Below are 22,089 nucleotides of genomic sequence, written 5' to 3' on the forward strand. Positions count from 1 at the left end.
GAATGTTATTGTGTTGAATGAATTTAATAATTGTATACGACCAAACAAACACGCGCTGTGCTGTATTCACCCTAACAAGTTGTATATCGTTTCCAGCCAAGATAGTGCAGATAATATTCGGCCACTACGGTGTGGTGACGTGCGTGTCGCGGTCCGAGTGCAACATCACCTCCGACTGCTACATCGCCTCCGGATCTGAAGACTGCACTGTTCTTCTGTGGCATTGGTGAGTTATGAACAATTTTGACATTCATCAAGCCAGTCTTTGATTAATCATTTTAAGAGTGGACTTATATCCATTGTGTCGACGAGGCGTGCCAAATGCTCCGCCAATCAAAGATGCCAAAGAAAAGGAAGGAAATTATGGATGAACAAGGATGTTGAAGATGTGCAAACTGTAGAATAAAATGTGGGATCCTGAACTTTAAAAATCTCGTTATAATAATTTCCACCTTTCTCTCTGTTAACGCACCATCTAGGTATTCTAACTTTAAATAAATTGCTTATTGGTAAATAGATGTCGCTACTATTAGTCAATAATTTTTACAGTAGGTGGGCCCTGAATATTTTACAAATATAGATATATAAGCAATTTTCGTCTTGTAATCCTTTTGTCTCGTTTTACCTACCTCAAGTACTATATTTATTACTATATTTATGTATATTTATATCAGGTCGGCCCGCCACGGCGGCATCGTGGGCGAGGGCGAAGCGCCCGCGCCGCGCGTCACGCTCACCGGACACGACGCGCCCATCAACGGCGTGCTGGTGTCGGCTGAGTTGGGACTCGTCATCTCTTCTTCAGTCAGTGAGTACCACAACAGCTGACCTATTTACTTGGTACAGTTGAATTTCGAACGCCTCCACGCAGGCCGATCTAGGGGAGGATGTTGCTCCCAACGCTCCAGACACGTTGGGAGTTAAATAAATAGCAGTAACTTTCGGAAAATAAATACAGCTACAGTACTATGTTGTTCATGTTACGTGACAACCCTGACTGCATTGTCGACACTGGCGGCTGTTTTGTCTTTGGCGAGGCCGTCTAACAACTTTATGTATCTCATTAAAATGTGATATTTAGTTTAATTTGTAGCAATTTTAGCGCCTTCAGATGGGATGGCATTAAAACGACTTCAAAGTTAATTGTGGCTCGTTGGTACTGGTCGCACTGGATCAATCACTCCAGAATTACAAAAGCTTAACCCTGAATGAGCACATGTGGGATACCACAGAATTTTAAAAGTAATTGGTTATTACCTACGCGATAATGAACAAATGTATTTATTCTACATACTAATTATTATTATTATTGAAAAGAGTAAATTAATTTCCAGACGGTCCCGTGTTAATCCACACGACATTCGGCGAGCTCCTCCGAGCGTTGCCTCCGGCTGAAGGGGTGTCGTCTCCACAACAATTAGCTCTGTCTAGAGAAGGGGTAGTCGTGGTCGCGTATGCGAGAGGTCACCTCGCCGCGTTTACACTCAACGGACGAAGGCTTAGGAACGAAACACATAATGATAACTTCCAGGTAAGTTATGAACGCCTGGTACCTTTTCCCTTCTATTTTTGTATAAATTGTAGATAGATGATCTTCCGACGGGAAAAGAGAAAGGCCCACAGTGGTGGGATAACTTAAAAAGATTCGACAAGATATATTACAAGAGAACACCAAGGTCAGGAATGCGTGGAAGAAATTTGGGAGGCTTTTGTCCAGCAGATGGTTGAATAGCTAGAAAAAAAGATGACCAGCCCAGTAGGCGCAGGAGTATTGTTGTCAACTATAGAGCCCCGACGTCGAATATTGTCCTCCGTGATTTTACATATAAGTCGTTGAAAACAAGGCTTAACTCCATTTGAATGTATGTCCCGCAGTGCCTGGCGCTGTCGCGCTGCGGCGAGTACCTGGTGTGCGGGGGCGACGCGGGCGTGGTGGAGGTGTGGCGCGCCTTCACGCTCGCGCCGCTCTACGCCTTCCCGCCCGCCGGCGCGCCCGTCACCTCGCTCGCGCTGTCGCACGACCAGAAGTGAGTAGCTCCTTGATGTTTCTGGTTGCCTGGTACTTCACGCTCGCGCCGCTCTATGCCTTCCCGCTCATCACCTCGCTCACACTGTCGTGAGTAGCTCCTTGATGTTTCTGGTTGCCTGGTACTGCACGCTCGCGCCGCTCTATGCCTTCCCGCTCATCACCTCGCTCGCACTGTCGTGAGTAGCTCCTTGATGTTTCTGGTTGCCTGGTACTGCACGCTCGCGCCGCTCTATGCCTTCCCGCTCATCACCTCGCTCGCACTGTCGTGAGTAGCTCCTTGATGTTTCTGGCTGCCTGGTACGTCACGCTCGTGTCGCTCTTCGCCTTTCCGTCCGCGGACACGCCCATCAACTCTCTGGTGCTGTTGCATGACCAGAAGTGCAAGTAGCTCCTTGACGCTTGTGCCAACCTGGTACTTTTGTCTAGGGGATATCCTTTACAAAGAAAGCTGTAGACCCCGCCGTATCTTCCATTTCGCTCATAGAAATGTGGGTATTAGATATAAATGAGAAGAAACGAGACAGAACGCTGACATCTTTTGCCCCTCATCACATGCCCGGCCCAACCGGCTGGTTTGGAAATCTTTTGTTTCATGTGGTCCATCCTCTATGTAGTTTTCATATCTTTGTGGAATGTTTATTTTATTTTATACTTTTCTCTGGGTGGACTTGTAATCTCACTAGCAAGAACGATAAATAATTGTTGATTTTGGGCTGATAAGAACCACTATCCAGCTATAACGTAATATTAAGGATAAATCATATTAAAAAGTGATATTTTTCGACGTGTTTCCAGGTTCCTGTTAGCGGGCCTGGAGAATGGCTCGCTGGTGGTGTTCCACATAGACTTCAACAGATGGCACCACGAGTACCAACAACGTTACTGAGAGTTACTTAGGCTATTCCTCTCAGATCGAGACTAAAATGTGTTTTAAATCTCTGTCGAAGTCAATTTTCACATCTAAAAATTAGTATTTTGTGAAAAAATTGACTTACCTAAACTATAAATTAACTTAAGCCAAACAGAGTTTTAAGATTTACACGAATTTCGTCGTAAAAGCAAGTTTGAAAGTAGATTAATTAATATTGTCCCAAAAAGATATACTTAAGTCCGATTAATATCTGTACTGTTAATAAAACTAACCATTAAGTCAACAATGGTAGAATAGCGTATAGTGCCATCTATTAACAGCGTTGTGAAACATTTAACATCAATTTAGATTCAGATCTATGTCTGATGTATTGCTAACAATAACTTCTTACTTAGAGCACTGACAAAATTATAATTGAAAATTTAAATCTATGTACACGTATTGGCGAGTTGCTATTTTTCTTAGTAATCTGTTAGCTTTAGCAATATAATAACTTTAATTTAGTATTGTAATAAAATAAAAAGCTATTATAGTCGGTGCGACGTTTTTTGTGATTAGAATTGTAATGTAATATATTTTTATTAATAGTACAAGACATAACCGGACAGAAAAACAAAATACCATATAATATCTGGTAAATATTTTAGTTTGTAAGTGCAAATTAAATTTAAAAGCTATTACATTCCAATTTTATGAATTATCTATAAGAGTTTTTATTTATTAACATTTAATTTATGAAATTGAATAATTTATATTGCAACGTAGTGCCATAGGTATTTGACTACATTATCGTAAGTACCTACTGATTCTGTCTTTATTGTATTATTAAAGTATTATGAAATGTATTATTTTATTTTAAAAATACTTAATCCTTTATTTTCTTGTTTCAAATTGTTTGCGTCCATTTGTGTGATTATAAGTACTTAATAATTTTATTTAAATTATATTGTACTTTGGTGTGCAATACTTATTACATAGACATCTAATAGTATATTGTATTTTGTATTATTATCTCATTCTAATTTAAAATCTAAGAAATTCCCTTTTATCATTCCTATTTTTGAACTTTGGTGATGGGTACATGTACTTAATTTTTATTAATTAATATTGTTATTACGTTTTGATTTTCATTAAATGGTTGTATTTAATTTTTATTTTGTTTTTATTTATTTTACCCTTACCTATATTTATTTCTATTTAGTAAATTACTTAGCCTTAGTAATTATTATTATTTCTACTTAAACAATTTCCATTCGTCATTTTTATAATAAATAATTTTACATTGTTTTGCATCGTATTGTAACAAAGTACAACAAGTAGGTAGGTATACTACCAAGGAAATCGCGTATTCAACATCAAATTAATGGGAGAACATATATCTATTGCATTATTACACTTCTACAAAAGCATTTTACAAACCTTATGCTTCATAAACTGACATTTGAAAATAAAGCACTCCTTGGATTTAATATTTAATAATGCTTCTGAAGTAGTCTATTTTTTCATTTACGTAGTTTTTTTAGTTCTTTTTAATAATATTAATCTTTTTATTTCTTATTAATAATGCCATATTATTGATCTCACTCCCTCCCCGCTCCCTTCTTTCTGTGATGTAGACAATGTTGACTTAATAGCACTTACATTTTCCTATACTGTGCCAAATATTATATAACAGATCAAATTTAAATGAAATCTATGACATCTATAAAGATTTATAGGAATAATATTTGGTTTCCCTTTAGGGTTAGTTCCAAATTGACCATATGTAGTTTCTTTTGTAATTGTATTTTCGGGTTTCTGCAAAAAAATTAACCTAATGATACCTTGTTAGTACCTAGCAAAGATCTTTCAATAATCTGTCTCATTCATCGTCTGTCTTGTCTCTAATTTATTATTTATATGGTCAACGAGGTGTAGCCTACTAAATAGCTAATTCTAGAAGTTGTACAAATAATCTCGATCCCTTATTCTCACGTCCTCTAGTAGAGTCTATCTAGTTCCCATAATATTGTAGATCGTATCTTCTATTTATAGGCGTAGAACATAATTCTGCCTCTATCTACAAATATCTTTGTTTCTACCTATTTAGGAACACAAATACTTTTCTTGTAATCCATATAGCCCCAATTAATAAAACTTAGTAATAATATATTTATTTATTGTTGAATACTATAGGTAAAATGCGACTGAGCTCTTCCCGCGTTTTACACTGTCACGGAAAATACGAAAATAATTAAGTATTTTCGGTTGATTTCTAAGCATTTACCAATCTTAACAATCTGCACGTGCAATCTTATTATAGTCCAAGTTTCCAACACGCGTCACGCCTCACTTTTGATCAACACGCTAAACACGCAATCTGTCCATTAATATAAGGTAACTTAGGTCAATGTTGGCATAGAATAATTAAATAATTAAAATATATGTTTTTATGTAAGTACACCTGTGTAACATAATAATCACTGTCCATTTAAGTGTAAGTGTAAGCAAAATTCAATTTATAAGCATTTATTGATAAAATTAAGATCATAATTTGTTGAACTGTATGTGCTACAGTTAGTACTTATACATTTGATTTCGTAGAAGCAGCTGATGATGTTTGCCGCAGCAATGTTCACAGCACGTTTTAGAATGAATAAAACTTTGCACGCTTCGCGTCAACGCGACAGATCTTCACTTAAATATTTGTACAGCCTCGCTCGCAAACTTAGGTACCTAAAGCTTAAATATTTTACATCTCTGCTGTTGTTGAACGTACCTATATTAAATAACAATAACATAGAAATAGTAGGAACGTAGATCAATTAGATTAGTTTTATTCAGGTCGTTAGTATTTTTTTTTAATGTTTTGAAGGCACAGAATCGTCTTTAATTTTAAATGTGAAAGTTTTATTAGATAATTTATAATTACGGTTCTTTTGCCGTAGCAATGACGCTTTACTGTATTTCGGACAGTTGATTGTGTACCTACACAAGCGATGTCCTGAGTCAGTGGTTAGCAAGTATGCTGCAAAAACTTTTCTGTTATCTCTTTTAGATGTAAGAAGTAAAGAAATAAAAAAAAAACATGTGTATTTCTGTCAAATGGTATGATATGTTCAGACATCTTGTCCTCATAATTTTCTGTAATAATTTCCACACTAAGTAACTAATTATTGTTTTTAAAATTATTGTAGGTATCTAATTACGTACTTAGCTAATATAACCAACATCGTTTCCTTGTTTAATATTTAATAGGTAGATTAGACACTAGCGTCATGTTGTCGAAACTTTAGTAAATGTATCACGTGGTACTACCTAGATAATTCTTGCACATACTTTTATTTTTATTAAATAATTGAAATAATTACATAGGTACATTAATTCTACAGTTGATATATGTGTTCTTATTTACATCAGTAGTGGAATTTTATGTTGCCGAGTTATCGAAATTGTTAGCTTGCAGACTCAAGTCTTTTTTTTTTTTTCAATATTTTATAGGGCAGTATGTCCATAATAATAAATTATTGTTATGCTAAGTATATGGTGCGTTTGTATGTAACGAAAAGATCTTGAGTAATAAATAAATTGCATTGAATAAAAAGCATTGTATTATTTCATACTAATCAATTCCTCTCCTCGCAACTGCGGAGCCGACGCTTAATTTAGTACCTACATAAATCGGTTTAGTAACTAGATAAAAAGATGCCCAATTGCTAAAGGTTTTTTAAGAAGGTTCGAATTCAAATTCAAAATTCTTTATTCAATTTAGGATGATATACATCACTTATTGACGTCAAAAAAATTACTTAAACTAAGTCTACTGCCGGCTTCCAAAGCGCAGGTGAAGAAGAAGCGGCGCAACAAACTTCACCGCAGCTCCAAGGACGTCAATTAACAAATATAGGTGTTATACATATATTAAAAATTAGGAGGACGAATTTACATCTTATTAAAAATGTCAAAATTTTAATGATTAAATAAAATAAAAGTTGTATTTCCAATAAAATTATTGAAAATTGTCACAACAAAATATGTATACTGCACCATGCTTGGGCCAAACATTATTGTCGTTCACATAATCATCAGACTTGTCTTGCCTTTTTACAAAGTACTTATTTTATAATTTCTAAATTTTTTGTCCGACAAATCAAGAATCCATTTAGGCAATTTATTATAAAAACAGTTCCCAATAAAAGACGTTCTCACTTTGGCCATCCGATGCCCGGGGACAGACAATTTATCTTTATTACGTAAGGCTCTTATCAGTGTAATCACCAACTTTTTTAAATAAGTGTAAATTCCGGACATATATCCTCAAACCATATATAGCACGGATTGCTCTTTTCTGTAAAATGAAAATAGTGTTAATGGTGCTAGCACTCCCCCAAAGTAGTATCCCATAGGACATTAAGCTGTGAAAATAACTAAAGTAAACTAATCTAGCAGTCGCCACGTCCGTCAGTTGTCTGATTTTCCAAACTGCGAATGCCGCGGAACTAAGCTTTTTAGATAGGCCATTAATTCCCATTGCAATTAGGAATCAAGGGTAATTCCTAAGAATTTGGTGTTTAGTACAAAATCTGAGCTTTCTCCATTCAGAGTCACGACAACGTGAGCCTGCCTAACATTGGGAAGTGTAAATTTAATGCATTGGGTTTTATTTGCATTCAGCAATAAGATATTAGCAGAAAACCAATTCGAAATGGTAGACAAATTACGATTTACATCATCAACATCTTCGCATTGGGTTTTATTTGCATTCAGCAATAAGTTATTAGCAGAAAACCAATTCGAAATGGTAGACAAAATACGATTTACATCATCAACATCTTCGCTATGGCGGTCTAGTTTAAAGATTAATGACGTGTCATCAGCAAACAGCACGATGTCAGCCCGCTTTTCTACCATGTATGCCAGATCATTGACGTAAACTAAAAAGAGAAAGGGTCCTAGAATTGAGCCTTGTGGTACGCCAATTTTTACATTACAACCATTTGATTTAAAGTTATTAATATCAACAGTTTGTAACCTATCTTTTAAGTAAGAAACTATTAGCTAAATTGATTTAGAATCAAAACCGTACTGACTAAGCTTTCGCAAGAGTGTTTCTTGATCAACACAATCAAATGCTTTAGAAAGATCACAAAATACTCCGATGGCATCCTGTGAGTTCTCCCACGCGTTGTAAATATGACTGACAAGAGCCACTCCCGCGTCAGTTGTACTTTTTCCGGCAGTGAAGCCATATTGATGGCCGTGGAAAAGATTATGGGTCTTAAAATGATTTAGCATTTGATTGAGCATTATCTTTTCAAATACTAAGCAAGGTATTTGAATACGGGTAATATGGAAATTGGTCTATAATTGCCAGGTTCAGATTTTTCACCTTTTTTGAATAATGGAATTAATGGAATCACGCAAGAAACTGACTATTAGTTCAAACCTCAGAGTTCAAACAATGCGTTGTAGGTTGTTTTTATTTATTAAAGTTAACTTATCCTTTTTCTTAGTCTGTCTGTAGATTTTAAAATATCTTATGAAGTAAAAGATTATTTTAAAAGTTTATATTTTAATTTTACGTAACACATAGTTTGTCATTTTATGAAAACTGGAATACAACTTTATTTTGACATTGACGTTTCATTTGACTGTTTCCGGTCTTTCAAGTTTTCTCAGCTCCCTTTGCAATCATGGCGGTGAACAACATTTCTAAAAAGCGAAAAGTACGTGAAAATATGTTATTGAATTATAAAAATACGTTTGTCAAAGTACAGTAGAAGGTTTGAGGAATGCATCTATGCGGAAACTCATTTATTTTTACAAGTGAAAAGTGTGATGATAGTGGATGAACTGAGTACTTGTGTTTTGCGTTTATTCAATGATTTTGCAATTGAAGTTGGATTTGTTAGCCTCAATCTACCGTTCTATTTGGAACATTTATATTAAAGCATTGACTGTGAATTGTTTTAGTTGGGATGTCTTTGAATAGCCTTAATCAAAACATAACCTATCGTGAACGTTTCAGTTCGTCGGAGACGGAGTTTTCAAAGCGGAACTCAATGAGTTCCTCACCCGGGAGCTTGCTGAAGATGGGTACTCCGGCGTGGAGGTGCGTGTCACCCCAACCCGGTCAGAAATCATCATTATGGCGACCAGGACACAGAGCGTATTGGGAGAGAAGGGCCGAAGAATCCGTGAGCTAACCTCAGTTGTGCAAAAGAGGTTCAACATTCCTGAGCAGTCTGTTGAGCTGTACGCTGAGAAGGTCGCCACTCGCGGTCTGTGCGCCATCGCGCAAGCAGAGTCTTTGAGATACAAACTCATTGGAGGTTAGTGTTTTTTAAGTTTGCTCATTTAATTAACTTTATTATAACAATATGTAAAAGGTGGACTTACAGTCGGAGGCGTTTTCTTCCAGTCAACCAAGATGAGAGATTAAAGAGAAAATAAAACATTTTAAATTGTATCTTGGTTATTTATATTTGGTTATTAATAGAGATGGGCAGGTGGGTAAATATTGGGTAGGTAAAAAGTGATAAATACCAGTAGAAAGGGTAAAAATTAAAAAATACCCATTTATACCAGGTTTTCATTAAAAATACCGGGTAAGAATTGAATATTGCCTTTAAAAATTAGTAAGATATTACTTTATTGGCTTAACCTTTTGCCATTCAATATAAGATTTATATTTAGAATGAAACGAACAAATATATATATTATATACTCTTTAATCATCATAAATATTTCTATAAAATATATATTCCAATAAAATTTGTACTTATCAACAAATATTATGTCACACTTTTTTAATTTTTGGGATGCACGATCTATGTGTTCACCACAATACCAACAATCTAAAGCAAGTAAATGTTTACTATAAAAAATATTTCGATTTTAGTTTTAAAGTAAAAATGCAATATGCATAGTAATAATAAAAACAAATAATCACAAATATCCATTTACCGCATAAACATACGCATAATTACTATAAATCTTGTAATATCACACACATCAAAATCAAATCACAGTCTTCTTTTTGACATTTAAAATATAATCAATAATATTAACAACATATCAACAATACTAACATATATCTCCTCTAATAGAACTAATTTAGTAGGTTGATATGGCATTGTTTTAGACATATAAAATAAAATCTGAATCAAATTTAAAATACCCATTATATCTATGTCAGTCTTCATTACTGCTACTATTACTACTACCACAGTCAAAAAATTCTATATTATATTCTGGTGATCTTATTATTAAGGCATTATCTACTCTAGTGGAGTTATAGTGACTTTCGTCCAAGCTTTCGTCTTCACTACCTGTTTGTTCAGTGTTTTGATCATAATCTGGAGTCCATGGACCAGGAGAGTCACTGGCTTCAGATCGCACGGTTTCATTGTATTTGTGAAGCAGATCCCAGTTATAAGAAGCGAAAGTAAGTTTAGCTGCTCTTTCGGTAGTTAAGCGATTTCTTTTTTTAGAATTAATATGACCATGCTTGCTAAAGGATCGCTCTGTGGCCGCAGATGTACATGGTGCAGTTAAAATACGTACTGCTATTTTACTTAAGTTTTTAGATGAACAAAGTCCCTTCCACCATGTAATAGGAGTTATATTTTCGACTTTTTCCCAAAGAAATTGCTTTCTCCAAAATCCATCTCTGGCCTTGTAATTGGCTAAATCTGTCATAACATTTATATTCTGGGTTTGGGCCATTGTTTCTATAAATTCCATTGCTTGCAGGTCTTCGTCGTCATTCAAGATTAACCCTTGAGTTTTGGGGTCCAAAAGATAAGCCGCTAAATGTATAGGTTTTATACAGTCTTTCGTTCTTTTATCGACTGCATTAAAAATTTTTTTCTTGTCTGCGTTGCTAATTATTTTAACTTTCGGTAAAATAAACTCTAATTTTGACTTCATGTCTTTAAATATAGGAAAGACATTGTGTATATTACATTGGTTTCCTTCTAGTTTAAAAATTAGGTACCTGGTACATATTAACACAACCGATGCGTGGTGCATGCAAAACAAAATGGCGAACCTGTAACCTCTTAACAACATCAACTCAACTATCCCCACCACTTTCCAACTTACCCGACAAAGAGATGAGACAGAGACAGCACTATTGTTAATGTTCTTTTGTTCTACTGATAACGAAATGTCTGGATATGTTAAACGATGACGGTTTTACTCAAAAAACCAGTATAACGTTAGGTTTCTTTATTTAATAAGAACTATATATCTGTCAAAATACAATATTTTAAATTACATATATATAGATTTAAATTTTTACCCCGGAATTTTATTCATAGACATTTTATATTACGGTTCTGTTCACTTTCCATGGAAACAAATACAAAATTGTTTCGAAAAAGCAGGTCAAAAGAAATTTTCCATCAACATGTTTACAATAAATACTCTTTTAAATACTGTATTTTGGAAGTATATATATATTTATCAATTTCGGTTATTTAGTTGGGAAACCAAATTCTATTTAACATAAATATCAAATTATCTGTTGAAACCCGTTTTTTAACTGATTTTAATTTATACCCGGTATAAATTCAAAACGGGTGGGTAAATATAGTAATAAATGGGAATTTAACCAAGTCTCAGGTTTTTACCGGGTAGATGCCCATCTCTAGTTATTAATAATTGATTTGAATCCGTCTGTGCTGAACTAGTTTTATTCTATTAATCAGTGTAAGAAGGATTAAACTTTGTTAATAGGTATACACTACCAACAACACACAAAATTATATTGATAAATAGTAACAAATATAAAACAGTTTTACTAGTAGGTCCTATGAATATTATCATCTCTTAATTGAGGGAATATTATATCAGATCTGTGCAAAAGAAAAAGTACGAAAATTTGGGAACACATTTTATAAGATCCACATTTCAGGGATTGCAAGCTCCATAGCTTGTGGTCTAATTACTTGTGGTACAGTAACCAGCAAGTTTATTGGAGGGTTTGTCCCATACAGGCCTTTGTACGGTGCTTGCTGAACAACCATTGATAAGATTCATTGTATTGCTTCCAAGTGAATATAAAATAGGTACTTCATACTTGAGCAATATTATCGGACAAATCCTAATAATTAATAATAAGTGTAGTCAAAACTTAATTTGTTAGAATAAATCAGTGTTAGTATCAACTGATACAGCTGACGTATTTATTGAAAGTCTTAAAAAAAAGAGCATCACCCTATTTTTCTTTAATTAATAATCTGTGTTTGATCTCAATCTAGTCTGATGGTGGGCATAGATTGGGTCTAGGGTTCCACATGCAAGCTCAAAAAATGCCTATACACCATTGTTGTGAAGATCCCTAGGTTAGATACTTCAGAAATAATAATTTGTAATATGATGTTGAATTAAAATATGAATCACTGTTTTGCCGTTTAAACTGATGACACTAAAAGAAAACTGTCTAATTTTATAGGCCTTGCCGTCCGCCGTGCGTGTTATGGTGTGTTGCGGTTCATCATGGAGTCTGGCGCTCGCGGCTGCGAGGTTGTGGTGTCGGGCAAGCTGCGCGGACAGAGAGCCAAGTCCATGAAGTTTGTGGACGGGCTCATGATCCACTCAGGAGACCCCTGCAACGACTACGTCAACACTGCCACCAGGCACGTGCTGCTCAGGCAGGGAGTGCTCGGAATTAAGGTGGGGATTGTTTTGGTAATATTACGGTTTCTTGTCTGGTTGCATTTGGGGCGATGACACTGGGAAGGTCGGAGACAGTGTGAAAGATAACATGAAAATTTTGAAGATTTGGTGATTTACAGCCTGCTTAATGTTAACCCTCCTTGGTATTGATATTGTTGCCTGCTGTGTCCCCTAGTCGCCTCAAACTACATCCACGGTAGGATATGGAGGGGTACTTTTCTAGATCAGCTAGTCAGATTAAAATATCCACAATTCAGGGATTACAAGCAGCCATTGTTTTGTGTTCTAATTGTTTGTGGTATAATATACAGCAAGTTTATTGGGGAGTTTGTCTATACAGGCTCTGGTACAGTACTTGTGGAACAATTTTTTATTTTAAAAATTACTGTAGTGCCTGTCAAGTGTGTATTTCTGAACTGACTGATAATACGAAATTTTTTGTTATATATTTACTGGTTTTATTCCCATGTGAATTCAAGACATAAATACCATCTTTTGATCACATCAATTTACAATAAGTATCACCTTGCTCACACTTAGGGTGCGTTACACCAGTCAACTGTGATGTTAGCTTTAACCTGTGCAGAAAAACGCAAAGTACGCCATTTTATTTAAACAAATGCGGCGCGCAGGTTACAAGTTGCAAAGTTTACTGGTGCAACAAACCACTCTTACACGATAATAACAAAAGGGATGGTTATCAGGTGAAGATAATGTTGCCGTGGGACCAGCAAGGCAAGAACGGGCCGAAGAAGCCGCAGCCCGACCACATCCTCGTGACGGAGCCCAAGGACGAGCCCGCGCCGCCGGAGCCCGTGTCCGACGTCCGCGCGCTGCAGCCGGCGCCGGCGCCTGTGGCTGTCACCGCTTAGACTAAGACAATATACTAAAATCTGTATTTTTGACGTTTTATTTTCAACGGCTCTAAGTATTGCAGTACACGAGTACTGCTTTGGTGTAAAAAAATCCAAAATTCACCATACATTGGTATGTACACTTGGTATTGGTATGTTATGGTTAACAGTAAGGGGTTTCCGTCCATTGGGATCAATCGTGTCACTAATTTAATCAAAAGTTCAAAGTTTGATTAATAAGAATTCAAGTTCCACTAACCGAAAAACATTCAAAAAATGTATGAGTGATAGTAACATTCATGATGAAATTTGGACATTTTGTGTCTAAATAAATGAATCATGGCTATGCCAAGTGAGTCGGTCGCCTGTACATACTGGGGTAGACTCAACAGGAGAATAGTAAATAATAATGAAAAATATTTTCAACATTTTATTTTAAAAAACATGACTACAATCACCCCAAACCAAGTGCATCGTTATTTAACTAAATACAAAGTGTCAGCGTTACATTGTGAATTCTATGTACTTTGTTACATATTTAAAAAATATACTCATGTCGATGTTCTTCATGATTTACAAACAACAAAAATTTCCTTGAAATCAACTAAAATAATATGCACAATTCCCACTGCTGATCATGTAGTTCTTTCCGATTGAAATTTGTCATTTTTGGGACGTAGTTGTAATATACAAAAAAATATTTTTGAATAATACGATCTTCAAAAATATAGTTCGTTAATATTTTACCGCGTGAACCAGTCTATGCTGGATGTCTTATAAAAGTAGAAAATAAGGGTTCATTTTTTCCTTTAGAATCCCGAACCCTACAGGGAGATACCTCTTGTCTAATATGTAATTATTTAAATCGGTACAAAACATACTTGTCAGTTTATTTACGTAAATACCGGACTATTAGTTATGCAAATCTGCAGTGGGACTACCTAATGCTGCTGACTGTGACCTCGTTTTGCATACCTTAGGATTCGCTTAGTCTAACTTAAAATCTTTATTCCTTAAAAATAAATTGGACCATTTATATTAAATAAACTTTTAACTTAGTATAATACCATTCTTATACCGTATAATACAACCGAAATAAAAGAAATGCAAGGTAACTTGTGTCAGTTCGTACAGATAACAATATAAGTTTGTTCTTAATAGAAAATTGCGACGCAGTGAAGGAACGAATAAGTGTGGGAAATTGCAGAATTCGTTTTAATACAACACGATAATGATTTATAAAATATATTTGGGGAATTGAAGATTCATATTGCTGTCACAAAACACTTATCAATAATGATCTTTTCATTGGATCGCACACGCTTGATACTTTTTGTATTCATAAATACTGAAAATTTGGCGTTTGTAAATGAATAAAATTTTGTCGTTGTTAAAAGTATTAAATGTGTGCGTTCGCGTTTAAAATTTGATATAAATGAGCGATCCGTTTGGACAGTGTTGCAGCGACTCGCGAGCTCCCCGGCAGATGTCGCTTTGCGGCCGTTATCTGAAAAATAACAAATTATTATTTTAAATTTTCATCTTTAATATTTTTAGGCCAACATAACTAAACTTCTTCATACACAATTAAACCTCGCAAGCAGATATTTTCAGGTCGATCGAGTGGAATGGGAAGACCGATGCAAATACATCCCCGGAATTCGAAATGTAGAGATATCAGTTCGGTGAGAGAGAGAGAGAGAGAGAGAGAGACTGACTGTCGCACTTCCTCCAGCGGCGGCGCCATGCGGCAGACGAGGCGCACAGCAGCCAGCAGCGCGCCGCGCAGCGCCGCGGGCAGCGCGGGCCGCGCCGCCGCACGCTCCGCCAGCGCGCGCAGCTCGCGGCACGTGTTGCGCGTGTACGGGTTGCGGCGCGACGCGTAGCGCCACGTCACGAAGTAGTAGTACACGAACGGCGTCAGTAGGCCGCAGTAGCCGCTGGAATTTATAGGTTAGCTTTATGCCGGCTCCGCTTTTCCAATGAGTGTTAACGAAATTTAAAAGTGAACGCTTTCCGATGTGTTCACTCTGGATAATACCAAAGAAAGAAATACTTTTAATAGTTTCGTTTTCGGGAAGATAAACGTTAATTTTCATAGATATTTTCGGTCGTAACTGCAACAGTCCAATTCTTTAGACTTTTAAGAGTTCCTAGTTTACGACGTGACAGCCCCGAACGGCAGCTCACCTCAAGGCCATGAGCACGACGACCGGGAAGAGTATGATCTCCGCGAGCGCGGCGGCGCGCAGGATGTTGCGCGACTGGAACTCCACCAGCGAGATCAGCAGCCGCGCCACCCACATCGAGTTCTGGCCCAGCGTCTGAAATACAACATCGTTTTACAAAAAAATCTCTCCCAGTCAAACTTAGGGTTAGAAAGAAGAAATAACTGCCTATAATATGTAAGTATAACCTATTTTATGAAGCATTTTTATATAATTAGGACCGGTCACAGGCATATGGGTTTTACGCCCAGTTTCTTCGCAAAAAATCAGGCGCGAATCAGTCATTAAGTTGTGTTCGCGTCTGTTTTAAACTATTGTTAAAAATGTTAAAACATAATCACGTGATGACATGACCAAATTTGACGAATTGTTTGTAACGTAAGTTTGACGAATAAGTTTAACTAACATGAAAGGCCCTAATTATTCTGTAATTACATTAGATCTTATTTGCATATTTATTTATTTTCGAAAAATAATAGCAAGATTGTACGCTTGAGATATACTTAGGATTTTTTTTTAATACTATTATTATAAAGAGGTAAGCGTTTGTGAGTTTGTGTGTGTGATGTTTGAGGCGGGTAATCTCCGAAACTACCGAACCGATTTCAAAAATTCTTTGACCATTAGAAAGGTACATTATATTTTATCTCAAAATTCCCCGGTCAACAACTAGTGTCTAATAAGGTAAATTACATCGCGATACAATCTCTGAAGCGGTGCACCACTTCTATTATCAAATAGGCAATACAATACGTTTATCGATTTAAACTGCAATTTCTTAGAATAGCGGTAACCAACGAGAGTCGATCGTGCGTGATCAGACTCCATGCAAAAACCTAGTGAAAGTACTCGAATGAGCGCGACGACCGCTTTCTGCCCGTGACAGACTGGGGAATCTTTTGGAATTAACTTTTTCAAATAAATTTACTTTAAGTTAAAATTGAATTTATATTTACTTTAAGTCACATTATCAATTTTATAATTCAATAATCTCAAAGTCAATAATCACAAAGTTTTGTCTGCGGTTCTGGGTATGCTGTGCCCGTTACTGTGTTTGTGTCTATCGGATCCGCGATACAAGCTTAGTGTGATTGTATGTGTATTATTTTATACTTTTACCATTACAAATAAGCAATTTCTAAATATTTTATATATGACTGAATTCTGATCTTATCAAATAGAATAAGAAAAATTTAAATTACATTAAAATTATACTATAAAAAATATTACATGTGGTTCTGAATATTTTGAATATAACAATTTTAATAGACACAATTAAATTATTTGGTTACAAAGGTCAAGGTTAACACCGCTTAGACTTGTTTGGTTGTTCGTACCTTCAAATATGGCGAATAGGTACTCACAATAACTTGGGTACCTACGTGACCTGTGACACGTATGGGTCAGGCCGTCCTGACATTTATTGAATTTTACTACGCTCGGGTTAAATCATAATAAACGTCACATCTATAGGTGAAAATCGTACAAAAATACGTCCGATAGTTATTGAGTTTATAGCGTACACACAGACGCGTCAAGAGGTCTCGTTTTTACAAATGTAAGGATAATAATAAATAAAATAAATAAATATGTCAGGACAAATCCACACAGAGTAATATCCCACCCACTGCTGGGCAAATACCTTTTAATATAAAACCAGTTATTTACTGTAACAAAATGGCTTTCCCCAGGGAGCCATCTCGACAATCGATATTTCTAATCAATAATAATAATGCATTCATAATCGATATAGATCATGCCGTAATATTGTTCCAGATTTTTATCAAACCAGACAACATTCTATTCGAAACTTTTTTTCCTGTTAGAATCCCTTTACATGGTTTCGTAAGAAAAACTAATAGCATTGGTAAGTCAATCAAATACATATGATTGATTGGCAATATAATTATTGTATAAAATACTTACATCAAGTATGGTGAGCGAGTAGGACGCAGCATGTAGAAGAGCGAACAAGAATATTGGAGTCAAAATCACTGAGGAATAGGTAAGTCAAGGATGTCAAATCAATTTGATGGATACATATTAACCTTGCAGTCAATTGAAGTAGAAATACATTTGTGCGCGTTCATTGTAAACAGATAATTAGCTGGTAATTTTAAATCTACACTTGTAATAATGCTAATAGCTGCGTGAAGGCGGAACTAATAGTCTATGAAATAAATTTTTATTTCTTGTGTTTCACATCGATATATATATATTATAATCAGCACTCGGATCACAATCATAACCTATTTTGATATACCTTTTGACTATGTACATTATGTACTTTTATATATTATTAGAAATAAAAAAAAACATTGTAAGAAACAATAATGGTAAGCCGATCTGGCATGATAGGGACCAACACTGTTCAAATGAGTTTCTTTCGGCATTTCTTCTCAGCAGTGGTCGTTCCGAAATGCCAGTAGTTTGTAGCTTGTGAGAAATAACTATAAATATAAAGATTGACGAGAAAAAGTGCCTGTGAAGGTCTAATTTCTGAATAAATGATTTGAATTTGAATTTGTTGTAATATGTCAAAAGTTATGACGCATTTACAATCATACATATTACTCTCATGTGGTAACTGTGAAAGTGTGCTGTTTGTTTTTCTTTCACGTAACAACAAAGTATTGGAATGACATAACTTTTGGTACTTAGTTGGAGAGCGGGACAGGGACATGCGGAACCACAGACACTAGCTAGTAAATACATATTTCCGCTTAATTTTTACGTGTTGTCTAGAAGATACTTTTTCCCTGTAATTTTTGAATTAAATTAATTTCAAAATTAATTTAATTTCTGCTTTTGTTTTTTTATTATTATTACTTTACGTAAAAACTACTGGGACGACATGAATATGTAACAGATAAAGCGACCGAATCAATAACCATGACATTAATTAATTGGTGTGGCATTGGTCTTCTGTCCACAACCTTATCCACTTGTCAACCTTTACACCGTGCATTTAAATATTATTATTGAAGTAATTTATTGCCAAGGCTGTGTCCCTTAATCGCCTCATACGATATCCGGGGAAAGATAAGTAGTGGTTCTATTCTAGGGCGGAACCACACTCTTTTATCCAACTATTCGAATCCCATGCACGAAAAGCATTACTGTAGTCAATTAATAAAGAAAAGGATACACAAGTTGGGCGCAACGTTCATGAATATGAGCGAATAGAAGAGGTAGTGCGCGCTGTCCTCGAGGAAGAACCTCGTGAGGAACTCCCGGGAGACGGAGATCTCTCGCGCCGGGATCCGCTGGTGCAGGCGCAGGGCTGAGGTCGCCGCGTTCGCCAGTAGCGCCTTGTAGAACGCTGACACTGGACTGCGGAGGAACAGATATCATTCTTCTTCTCGAATCACGGGTTGTAAGGACAACCTTTATAGAACAATAGTACCGAAAGCATATTATTATATAGCTATTATGTATTTAATACCCACATAGTAAAATGTATCTGTGTGGAGAGTGTACTGCGCATGTTTTATTATGTAAATAAATATACTGAAAATAAATTGTTTTTAAATAGCCGACAAATATACATAATTAATTAACATTTGACTTTTGCCCAGGCTGTGGGACCACAAACAAATAAAAAAAGTAACATTCAGTTTCTCTATAAATGAAGGTATAATCTTAATAATTTTTTTATACATATTTTCTCTTTCATTTATTTATTTACCAATTTATATACACGAACAGATTATATAAGAAAAATAAAAAGTACGTAGTACGTACGTAAAGTACATAGGTACTGCTTATTTGTAAAGAAATCTCTTCCAGCAGACCCGAGAGAGGAACGAGGAAGAAAGGGTAAAGTGCGCGTTTCATCCTCACAAAGATCCCAGTTTAATTCGCCACAAAGCCTAGATTCAGACAGACACTTTCACTGAAAGTGTAATATATAAGAATGAGCCACAATTCTTATATGAGAACACGAACAGATTACAAGATAAGGATTTAATTACAAACATGAACAGTAATCGTAACCTCGATAGCAAGGTTTTCTAATATTTAAACAAATATATAAAACAAAGGTGTAATTGCGCATTTTTCCTGGTAAGACTAATTAGGGATTTATGTTTATAGTTTTTTTCATATTTCTATGTTAATTTAACTTCCTCCTTTAGATGTTAAAACATAGTTATTTCATATTTTTGTACGTAATTTTTTATACAAATCGTAAAATGAATGGAATGCAACAAAAAAATATATATTGCTCTACTACAGTCTACTACACTCTAAAATTTTACAGACTACCTACTATGACTCTTTGAGCAACAAACTATCAGGTTTTAAACGCTGCTTTAACTATGTTCAAGAAACATCATCAATACTGGCCACTAACTAACACATAAGATTTTTTGTTGTTATGATAAGTTTTTTGTATGTGTTTTTAATTTTTTATCTGGTTTTTGAATATACAGAAACATAAAACAATTTATATAACTTAAAATCGTCCATAAGGTACTATTACCAGTGGAAATCCAAATAAAGAACTTACTTGTTAAAAATGGGTATGATATATCCTATAGTGCACAATACTGTGAGAACCCGAATGCCCCATAGTGCTACATCCACTTTGTTTGCGATCACATGAGCTTTCAGTGCGGGGATGCCTTTGGGTGGGCCCGTGTCTCCCGCTTGTGGATCCTGCTCGGCCATTATCTGACGACAATGAAACAAAATATATATTAACCATAAACTTTGGATGGGTTCAAGTAACAACTCTAAGAACAACTCAGAACTCAAACCTGCAAAAAACTATAAATAGCTTTGTTATACATGTCACACAGGCTTCTTAACTAATTTTAGAAATAATAATAAGATAAAAACATTCTGGAATCGGCTACAGATAGAAGGGGGCGTTCAAGTATGATGTAACGCAATTTGGGAGGGGGTCTCGGCTACAGATAGAAGGGGGCTTCAAGTATGATGTAACGCAATTTGGGAGGGGGTCTCGTAGATGCGTTACAGGGGCGGGAGGGGGTCTTTCTTACAACACGTAGCAGTAACTTATTTTTTTTAATATAAAAATAGGGAATCAAAACTCCCAAATTGGCAACCCTATTCATTTACGTTTTACGGGGAATCCCTCGATTGTATTGTATGTTTTATAAAAAATAACTTTATGCCTAGGTGTTGATTTTTTAATAAATAATAAAAGTAACCCATGTTTGAAGTTAAGTTAGCTAAGTTGCTAGACCAGTATTGATAAAATTAACTATTGCTAAATTTTATCAATACTGGTCTAGCAAGATTTTCTCCTATTTGGTATCTTTTTCTAGATATTTGTACAATTACACAATTAAAAGATTATACAATTTACACTGTGTTTTACAAACCTTCAGTTCCTCTAAGTTATTAGCCATATTTTTTGCTTAGCAGGAGGACTGATTGGCAAATTTACCAAAAATATATATCCAAATGTGAACTGTTACTTGAAAACTACATAATTAATGATAATAAAAAATATTTTATGCCATATATTATTGTAAATTGAACAGTTATCATAGCCACATGGATTTATTTTAGTTCCTTACATACATCACAACAATGATGACATTTCAGCAATAAATTAACATAGTAATTAATTTGCTGATTTGTAGCCAAACTATGATATTTACTCTTAAATCATACAAAAGAGATTAAGATGGATTTGAAATTATTATGATTAGTGGTACATTTTCAGGGATATACATCCTGAACAATGATATAAGTAGGTAAAATATCAAATGTATGTCTCGTCTTGATAACTACATTATCAGTAGATAAAAAGTGTCTGATAAAATAATTGATCAAATGTTTTAAGTGAGCAGGCAAGTACATTAAAAAGTAAAATAACTGTTACACATACCGTTTACACGCAAAATACTTTATGAACGATAGAGAAAGTGTGATTACAGTAAAAAGTAGTCCAGTGGGCCATCAATGAAATTTTAACCAAAGCATTACGCGTCAAAATTTATTGAGCCTTCAATGAAACCTTCACACGTAACTATTAACATAAATGACAACCAAGGACCTACCTATTACGAGAAAACCTGTTCTCTGAGCAATTATTTATCCAGAGAGCAATATTAGATGAGTGATCGAAGTGACACTTCCAAAATAACATCGACTACAAAAGTTTTGAGTGAATACAAAGAGAATAAGTCAATACTTACATAAATTTACAGAATGAACGCACAAAAATATATATAATACAGCTAATTATTAATATTTAAACGTCCAGTGTACGAATAGTAGGTACCTATGTACGATCAAATACCAACACGCATGATTTGCCAAATGACAGATTTTGACAGTGAACATAGTTGTGTTGCCAGGAATCTGGTGACGGTAACGTTCGGTGTTGCTAGAATAAAAGAGAATAATTAATAACAGTTATATTGTACAATATAGATATTGTAAAGTTTTATGAATTTCGAGGTCAAC

General features: G+C 35.3%; 3 protein-coding genes across 24 annotated transcripts in view; 2 read left to right on the forward strand and 1 right to left on the reverse strand.

Annotated features, from left to right (window-relative positions):
- rg (rugose) overlaps positions 1 to 4,052 on the forward strand; it is a 397,734-nt gene extending 393,682 nt beyond the window's left edge. For all 20 annotated transcript variants that reach the window (XM_053760674.2, XM_053760671.2, XM_053760675.2 and 17 more), the window contains 5 exons: positions 97 to 226; positions 675 to 808; positions 1,335 to 1,531; positions 1,876 to 2,027; positions 2,825 to 4,052. In XM_053760674.2, coding sequence (XP_053616649.1) covers positions 97 to 226; positions 675 to 808; positions 1,335 to 1,531; positions 1,876 to 2,027; positions 2,825 to 2,915 — 704 coding nt within the window. In that variant the 3' untranslated portion in view covers positions 2,916 to 4,052. The remainder of the gene's footprint in view (positions 1 to 96; positions 227 to 674; positions 809 to 1,334; positions 1,532 to 1,875; positions 2,028 to 2,824) is intronic.
- A 4,456-nt stretch (positions 4,053 to 8,508) lies between these two features.
- On the forward strand, positions 8,509 to 13,461 carry RpS3 (Ribosomal protein S3). Its single transcript, XM_053760700.1, has 4 exons — positions 8,509 to 8,605; positions 8,908 to 9,211; positions 12,340 to 12,560; positions 13,268 to 13,461. The coding sequence occupies exons 1-4, from the start codon at positions 8,573 to 8,575 to the stop codon at positions 13,433 to 13,435; spliced, it is 726 nt and encodes a 241-aa protein (XP_053616675.1). The 5' UTR covers positions 8,509 to 8,572; the 3' UTR covers positions 13,436 to 13,461.
- Positions 13,462 to 13,834: 373 nt separating this feature from the next.
- Kr-h2 (Kruppel homolog 2) lies at positions 13,835 to 21,972 on the reverse strand. 3 transcript variants are annotated; one of them, XM_053760698.1, is made up of 7 exons: positions 21,819 to 21,972; positions 20,156 to 20,319; positions 18,794 to 18,978; positions 17,572 to 17,639; positions 15,608 to 15,741; positions 15,136 to 15,357; positions 13,835 to 14,924 (listed from the first exon to the last, which is right to left on the reverse strand). In XM_053760698.1, the coding sequence occupies exons 2-7, from the start codon at positions 20,314 to 20,316 to the stop codon at positions 14,921 to 14,923; spliced, it is 774 nt and encodes a 257-aa protein (XP_053616673.1). In that variant the 5' UTR covers positions 20,317 to 20,319; positions 21,819 to 21,972; the 3' UTR covers positions 13,835 to 14,920. The 3 variants fall into 3 exon arrangements, with proteins under 3 accessions (XP_053616673.1, XP_053616674.1, XP_053616672.1); XM_053760699.2 differs by lacking the exon at positions 21,819 to 21,972 and adding an exon at positions 21,509 to 21,664; XM_053760697.1 differs by lacking the exon at positions 21,819 to 21,972 and adding an exon at positions 20,997 to 21,160.
- Between the last annotated feature and the right edge of the window lie 117 nt (positions 21,973 to 22,089).

This window comes from Plodia interpunctella, chromosome 20, assembly GCF_027563975.2.
Source record: "Plodia interpunctella isolate USDA-ARS_2022_Savannah chromosome 20, ilPloInte3.2, whole genome shotgun sequence".
NCBI lineage: Eukaryota > Metazoa > Arthropoda > Insecta > Lepidoptera > Pyralidae > Plodia > Plodia interpunctella.

Coding starts and splice junctions, on each gene's coding strand:
- RpS3 (XM_053760700.1), top strand. CDS start 8,573: ATGGCGGTGAACAACATTTCTAAAAAGCGAAAA. Junction 9,212..12,339: donor GAGATACAAACTCATTGGAG/GTTAGTGTTTTT, acceptor CTAATTTTATAG/GCCTTGCCGTCCGCCGTGCG. Junction 12,561..13,267: donor AGGGAGTGCTCGGAATTAAG/GTGGGGATTGTT, acceptor GATGGTTATCAG/GTGAAGATAATGTTGCCGTG.
- Kr-h2 (XM_053760697.1), bottom strand. CDS start 21,023: ATGGCTAATAACTTAGAGGAACTGAAG. Junction 18,979..20,155: donor ATCATACCCATTTTTAACAA/GTAAGTTCTTTA, acceptor GTTCCTCCGCAG/TCCAGTGTCAGCGTTCTACA. Junction 15,742..17,571: donor ACTCGCTCACCATACTTGAT/GTAAGTATTTTA, acceptor GTTGTATTTCAG/ACGCTGGGCCAGAACTCGAT.